This window comes from Nanorana parkeri, unplaced genomic scaffold, assembly GCF_000935625.1.
Source record: "Nanorana parkeri isolate BGI_ZX_2015 unplaced genomic scaffold, ASM93562v1 scaffold3068, whole genome shotgun sequence".
NCBI classification, from domain to species: Eukaryota; Metazoa; Chordata; class Amphibia; order Anura; family Dicroglossidae; genus Nanorana; species Nanorana parkeri.
The window spans coordinates 13,537-21,056 of record NW_017309336.1 but is presented as its reverse complement, the minus strand read 5'-3'; the positions used below and the strand labels follow the sequence as shown (position 1 = coordinate 21,056).

Here is a 7,520-nt window from a genome sequence, read left to right as displayed (position 1 = left end):
GAGGAGGTCACTGCAAGAGAGAGAGGCGAGGAGGTCACTGCAAGAGAGAGAGGCGAGGAGGTCACTGCAAGAGAGAGAGGCGAGGAGGTCACTGCAAGAGAGAGAGGAGAGGAGGTCACTGCAAGAGAGAGAGGAGAGGAGGTCACTGCAAGAGAGAGAGGCGAGGAGGTCACTGAAAGAGAGAGAGGCGAGAGGTCACTGCAAGAGAGAGGGGAGGAGGTCACTGCAAGAGAGAGAGGCGAGAGGTCACTGCAAGAGAGAGAGGCGAGGAGGTCACTGCAAGAGGGAAGCTGGCCAATCAAGCAGCCAGGCAGCAAGACATTACCCACCGCCCCCCCAGCTTCCTGATTGGCCAGAAAGCTGGCTCCATGCTTCCTCATCACCTGGTGACGAGGGAGCATGGAGATGGCTTCCCAGGTAATCAGGAAACTGGGTGGCGAGTTATTACACGGCTTCCTTAATGGGACTTCCGGTATCGGTATTGGCGAGTACCGGAAAAAAATTAATTGGTCTTCATACCCAAAAACCGGTATCGGTGAATCCCTACTAATCAGAATACTGAACAGATACGGATATAAAAAGAATCGACCCCTTCAATGGCTGGCTGTGCTTCACGACATCTGGCAAAGCCCCATTTTGCTACCCCCTCCCGCAAATGGTAAAGACCTCTAATGGTCCCTGCAATGGCCTGACCCCTCCCACCTTCCTACTGGCCAATCACTATTATGAGCAGCTTCACCAACCCAACAATGGGAGCTGTGGAAGGGCCAGAGCCAGGGGCAATGTGAGCTACCCGACACTCCCTCATCGGAGCTCCGCACTTTCAAGGGTCCGGGGGTCTATGCCACATATCGGGGCATGAAGACACTGAGGGCCTGACAGTACAATCTCCTTCAGATCTACCAGCAACTGTGAAGTTAAAGCTGCGGCCTGATCGAATAGTTTAGTGGGTCCTCATAGGTCTGTGAAGGTTCCTTCCTCCGGGTCATGGTAGATCCGTAAACAAAAAAATCAAGGCAGCTGGACTTTCTGTATTTTTCTTGAAGACGTTTTGCTGGTCATCCGACTAGAAGGATTCTGAATTGAGAAAGCTGGTCACATGACCAGCAAAACGTCCTCAAGGAAAAACACAGGAAGTCCAGTTGCCTTGATTTGTTTAGTTTTTTTACAGATGTAGGTCCTCATAGATTTGGCATAGCTGAAAGGAGGTTGTAGAAGGATTGTACGGTAGTACCAGTGGCGTCACAAGGGGGGGGTGACACCCATTGGAGGGGTGACACCAAAAAGACTGTCATTTTAGTGTCACTCCCCTCTAAAAAGTCAGGCACTCGGTCGCAGACCGGGAGCCCGACAAGTGTCAGGAGAGAGGAAAGGACCCGGCGGCATACCTCATCCCGCCGGGTGAATGTCCCCCCTCCTCCTCCTCCTCTCTCTCTCTCTGCCGGCATCCTTCACCAAGATGGCCGCCGGCAGGCGTCAATTAGATGGGTGCGCGATGACATCACGGTGGGGGTGTCACCCGATCTCCGCTCCGGGTGACACCCGGCCTCAGGACGCCCTGGGCAGGACTAGTATGTGTATGGCGACCTGAAGGCAGACGGAAGGAACGAGCACGTACAGTGTTAAAGATCTGTAGTCCATCGTGTCCACCGGAGACGTAGATCCGGCCCTCGAATATGGTCACGCCCGCCGCGCTGCGATTGGAACTCATAGGAGTCACCACCGTCCACCTGATACAAAGACAATGAGAGTAAAGACAACTATATACAGATCATAATCAATGATACCCGACTGGACGTCACGTAGCCTCCTGCCAGAATTCTTCTGAGCCAAGAACTCCCTGCACTCCCGGCCTGTGCTGCCCTGTTATCAGTCACACCGTTTCCAGCTGTCCCCGAGGACCACAGAACACCTCCACCCAAAAAGAAAGGAGGAGAAGGTAGTATGCCCTGGGGTGACAATGCAGCCTCGCCATAGATATAGTGAGTGAGCGTGGTCACCCAGGACAGGAAGTGTGTTACTGGTAGGATCACCAGGGCAAAGAAAAGCATAGACAGAAGAAAACGTATGCAGCCGTCACATCTAAGGGTTTGTAAGCCGCAAAATACTAAGTTATCGTTCTTGGGTTAAAGCCGAACTCCGCCCTCACCTTTTCTTTCCAGACTTTCAGCAAGTCCTTTGTTGAAACTACTACTCCCAATTCCCCGCAAGCCCGCATCTCCACAACGTAACCTTTTGAAGCTGCTGCAACCCTCTAGAGTCTGTCTCCACTTCCTCAGCTTCCGACCAATCAGGAAGCCATGCGCCCAGCTTTCCGATTGGTCGGGAAGCCAGCTTCATGCTCCCTCATGATGAGGGAGCATGGAGCCGGCTTCCTGAATGGGACTTCCGGTATCGGTATTCGGCATCGGTGAGTACCGGGAAAAAAAATATCGGTACTCGATACCAAAGTACTGGTATCGGTGATCCCTAGTCCAAAGGGATGCTGGGATTTGCACATTCATATAACCCGTTACGTTTACAGTAGGGTTGCGCCGATACATTTTTTTTTTGGTATAGAGTACCTATATTTTTTTCCCCCGGTACTCACCGATACCGGAACTCTGGGGTTAGGGCTTTTCCCCATAGTTCTCCTTAGGGTAACGGGAAGACACAAACTAGCGTCCTCCCGTCACCCAAAGCTCAGTATATAGGGAGCTACAGCTTGCGGTATACTGAGACGCCGGAGCGGATCCCGACAATTATGTCTGGATCCGCCCAGCTGCGTGAGTGACAGCTGGCTCTGCCTATGTAGAGGCAGAGGCAGCTGTACCTGCCCCCTCCACGTCCATTCCGCCAGTCAGCGCTGAAGGATCGGAGCGGGGAGGGGGGAATCCAGTCATGGCAGAGAGCCGTGACAGGATCGAGAGGTGAGCGAACGCCGGTATGTGTTCGCTCACCTCCCGATCTATTGAGCCGACCTGTGACAGTCTCATTGTCACAGGTCGGCTAGAACTATGAGGTGAGTGAAAAGCACCCCCCCTCCCCTCATAGTTCTCCTTTAAGGAAGCCAGACGGCGTGTAATGTTCGGGAACGTCACCAGCACACCAATTCAAATGTGAAAAGAGATCCATTTAATAAAAGGCGGCGTGCAATGATACGGCGCCTGGTTCCCCGATTGGCAGGGCAGCCGGCTCCATGCTCCCTCGTCACGACCGCTCAGGAAGCCTGGTAGCGTGTAATGACTCGCTGCCCGGCTTCCCGATACCGGATGCTCAGGTATGGGAGCAATTGGACAAGTACTCACCCAGATACTCGGCACCGTTACAGATACCAGTTTCGGTGCATCCCTACCGACAACCAATGAGTACTCCCCAGAACTGGGAACTTGTCTGTTAATATTTCCTATTGTACAATGACAACGTTAGAACACACGCATTTCATTCAGGAGTCTTACTTGTCAGTCTCGGGATTATAGGTCTCCACAGAGTTCAGGGAGCAGTTCCCATCGTAGCCCCCGCACACATAAATATGTCCGTCCAGGACCACCGTCCCCATCGCACTGAAACAGGAAGTGACAAATATGATCATAAATACAAGTATGTGTGTGTGTGTTTGTTACTTGGAGGGTTTACAAAGCCACGCATTCTTGACATGAGAGGATCCAAAGACACTGTAAAGCAGGGTGGGCAACTCCAGCCCCGCAAGCTGTTGTGGAACTACAAGTCCCATGAGGCATTGAAAGCCTCTCACAGCCACGGCTCCCTGAGGCATAATGGGATCGGTAGTTAATGCATAGCTGCAGGGTCAGAGCTGCTCACCCCACAGGTAGGCATCCGGTAGGGGTCTGTGGCACCTTGTTGTGGCTCCGAGTTGTGGGGGAGGGGATTTGGTTATATACGGAGTTCAGACTTTGGCCTCATTATGTGTAGGGGAGCAGAAGTCATGGCCGTCAGTCTTGCAAGGCCTCATGGGACTTGTAGTTCCACCACAGCTGGAGGGCCAACGTTTGGCTACCGTGCTCCAAGGCCTCATGCACACAGGCGTCTGAGGCTGTAAAATGTAATAATTGGGCATATTTCCTGCATGGGGGGGAAGCTTCTAAGCTACTCTGTACAGAGACTGATGTGACTGTGGGGGAGGGGACATAAGAGTGTAAGCTCCTCTGATGCAGATACTGATGTGACTGGCTCAGTGTTCTCTGTACAGCACTGCGGTATATGTCAGAGCTATATAAACGTATAATAATAGTGTGTGACTGTGGGGGGGGAGATTAGAGTGTAAGCTCCTCAAACTCGCCTCCTTTTGCTTTTCATGCTCCCTACTTTGGTCCATGTATCCATTTCGGGGTTGTACACTTCCACAGTGCTGAGCCGCGATTGGCCGTCATAGCCTCCAATGGCGTACAGGAGCCCGTTCACAACAGCGACGCCTACTCTGCTGCGAGCGGTGGTCATCGGCTGACATTTCTCCCAGCGGTTGGCGATCGGGTCGAAGACTTCCACCACGTTCAGAGAGTCGCCTGCGTAGAAATGTGCTACTCGTCTTAAACATTTAACAGGGAATCACTTAAAAAGGGCGAAATCTGGAGAAAGAGTTCTAAAAGTGCAAGAGCACCCCTTCCGCGCCAGAGGACCGTTCCTTCTCACCCTCCCTCCCTATAATCCAGAACCCCTCATTTCCTGTCCTAGTGACCACAAATAAACAGGGACCCAAAAACTAATAAAAACCAGCTGGGTACCAACCCTTCTCTCATCTACCCAAATCTGCTTTAACCCCTCTGACCCCTGTACACCCCCTATGGACCAGTCGATGAAAAGTGTACATCTAATTCTATGTTTAGAATGTCACTAGAATTGTGATTCCAGAACAAAAGCACCGCAAAGAGATTTACAAATAGATAAAAGCCTTTTCTTTTTTTTTTAAATAGGAACCTCATCCCTTTGATCTGCAGATGAAGGAAACAGACTAGATACAAGAGAAACCATGTTACTTTGTATCTCTCTATCTCCCCCCCTGATCAATGTGTATAAACAATGTTACTTTGTATCTCTCTATCTCCCCCCGATCAATGTTTATAAACAATGTTACTTTGTATCTATCTCCCTCCCGATCAATGTTTATAAACAATGTTACTTTGTATCTTTCTCTCTGATCAATGTTTATATACAATGTTACTTTGTATCTCTCTATCTCCCCTCTGATCAATGTTTATATACAATGTTACTTTGTATCTCTCTATCTCCCCTCTGATCAATGTTTATATACAATGTTACTTTGTATCTCTCTATCTCCCCTCTGATCAATGTTTATATACAATGTTACTTTGTATCTCTCTATCTCCCCTCTGATCAATGTTTATATACAATGTTACTTTGTATCTCTCTATCTCCCCTCTGATCAATGTTTATATACAATGTTACTTTGTATCTCTCTATCTCCCCTCTGATCAATGTTTATATACAATGTTACTTTGTATCTCTCTATCTCCCCTCTGATCAATGTTTATATACAATGTTACTTTGTATCTCTCTATCTCCCCTCTGATCAATGTTTATATACAATGTTACTTTGTATCTCTCTATCTCCCCTCTGATCAATGTTTATATACAATGTTACTTTGTATCTCTCTATCTCCCCTCTGATCAATGTTTATATACAATGTTACTTTGTATCTCTATCACCCTCTGATCAATGTTTATACACACTGTCAGATGGTCTGTTTTTTGACAGCAGCACCTTCTACAGCTCCAGTATTTACACAGCAACACCTGGCTGTCATATTGACAGCTGGGAATTGAAGGGGGGAGCGAAGCAGTAGCAGGGAGGAAGGGCAGCACTTTGATGAAGCTTTTTTTGGTGTGATAAATTATAATAAATGGCCAAAAATGTATGCAACATCACACCTATATCAGCTTGTTGAACAAGCAAAAACAAAAATCCCAAACCACGACCATTAATAAGGATATGCATCCTTTGTGGCCATAACAGTCTCCAGGGAAGGCTTGCCAAGAGATTTGGAGGTTGTTTGTGGAAATATGCTCTCATGTGTGAGGTCAGGTACCGATGTTGACGATGTTGGATGAGAAGACATTGCTCAGTTCATCCCAAAGGCGTTCAGTAGGGATGAGGTCAGGGCTCTGAGGAGGACACTCAAGTTCCTCCACCACACTGGTCACACCATGTCTTTATGGAGCTGGCATTGTACACAGGGGACAGTCATGGTGGAACAGAAAAGGGTCTTCACCAAACTGTGACCACAAGGCTGGAAGATCAGAACTGTCTACAATGTCTTTATATTTTGTAGTATTACCAGAACCTTCACTGGAAACACCTGAACTCCATAATTGGGGGGGGGGGGGGGGGGGGGGGAGTGTTTTCGCCAGCGAGGCGGGAAGTCGAATGGAGGATCAGGAGAGGCAGATCCTGGTGGTGGGAGACTCCATCATCAGGCGAACCGACAGGGTAATCTTATAGTATGTGTGATGGTCAGAAATCTGCAAAGCTTTGACCATAAAATTTATGCAGCCAAGTAATAGATGTTTCCAGGCCCTCTAGTGGTATGGAGTGCACGCTGCGCCGTGAACTGTCAGTCGCTCCAGCCAGGAATAGTTCTGCAGCCGCCTTCCAGTCCTGGAATCTCACACACATCATTACTGAATCTCCCAGCAATTCATATTCAGGAATACAAGGTACCTGCCGAGTTCAGTCCTCCCACGGCGTAGATCAGACCAGCGATCGATGTGCAACACCGCGGACGCGTTTTAAACGCTAGTAGATGAGGTCTGCGCTCCGGCATCAGGTGATAGTCCTTCGCTTCATCCACCAGATCCCTAAAACACACCACAAACTCATCTCAGGACGATCATCCTGTATATAAGCCTTACCAGTCCTGGCAGATAACAGTCCCCTTTGCTCTATGTCCTGCTCATGTCACAGGATCTCAGAAGGCCAGTGGGGATTTAATAAAGTGACCCTGTCACAAACTTGATTGAGTATATAGACAATAACAATTCTCATTATATCACTGAAAATTGTTTTGCTAGATCTGTTCAATAGAGTTGGACGGAAAGTTAGTGCTGCCCTGTGTACTGTGCAGTGTTATCTCAATGATATCAGGTAGTGTGCCAGGACTACAGTAAATGAACAGGAATCACCAGCACTCAGGGGAAAATATTCTAACGATAAAGTCCATTTAATCAGACAAATCATCATACATGCTGCAATAATTATAACCGACGCAGGGACCCTTCATCAGGGTTACATTATTGCCCTGATGAAGGGTCCCTGCGAGGCCCCGAAACGTCGGTTATAATTATTGCAACATGTATGATGATTTGTCCGATTAACCCCTTCGTGACTGACGACGTACAGTGTACATCGCCAGCATCGGGGCTGTTTAAACAGACTCCCGGTGACTTTTGCCGCCGGGACTCTGTTTAAACTTGTAGAGCCGACTGTCGGCTTTACAACAGAAGCGATCCTGGCGACTTACCTGTCGCCAGATCGCTTCTGCGTCCCGAAGAAGGGGCCGCCCCCC

General features: G+C 48.9%; 1 protein-coding gene across 1 annotated transcript in view; it reads right to left on the bottom strand.

Annotated features, from left to right (window-relative positions):
* The window catches only part of KLHL18 (kelch like family member 18), a 16,315-nt gene that overhangs the window by 1,555 nt on the left and 7,240 nt on the right, over positions 1–7,520 (bottom strand). The window contains exons 6-9 of the mRNA XM_018574583.1: positions 6,677–6,813; positions 4,280–4,502; positions 3,438–3,542; positions 1,619–1,730 (exon numbers count right to left, since the gene is read on the bottom strand). Coding sequence (XP_018430085.1) covers positions 1,619–1,730; positions 3,438–3,542; positions 4,280–4,502; positions 6,677–6,813 — 577 coding nt within the window. The remainder of the gene's footprint in view (positions 1–1,618; positions 1,731–3,437; positions 3,543–4,279; positions 4,503–6,676; positions 6,814–7,520) is intronic.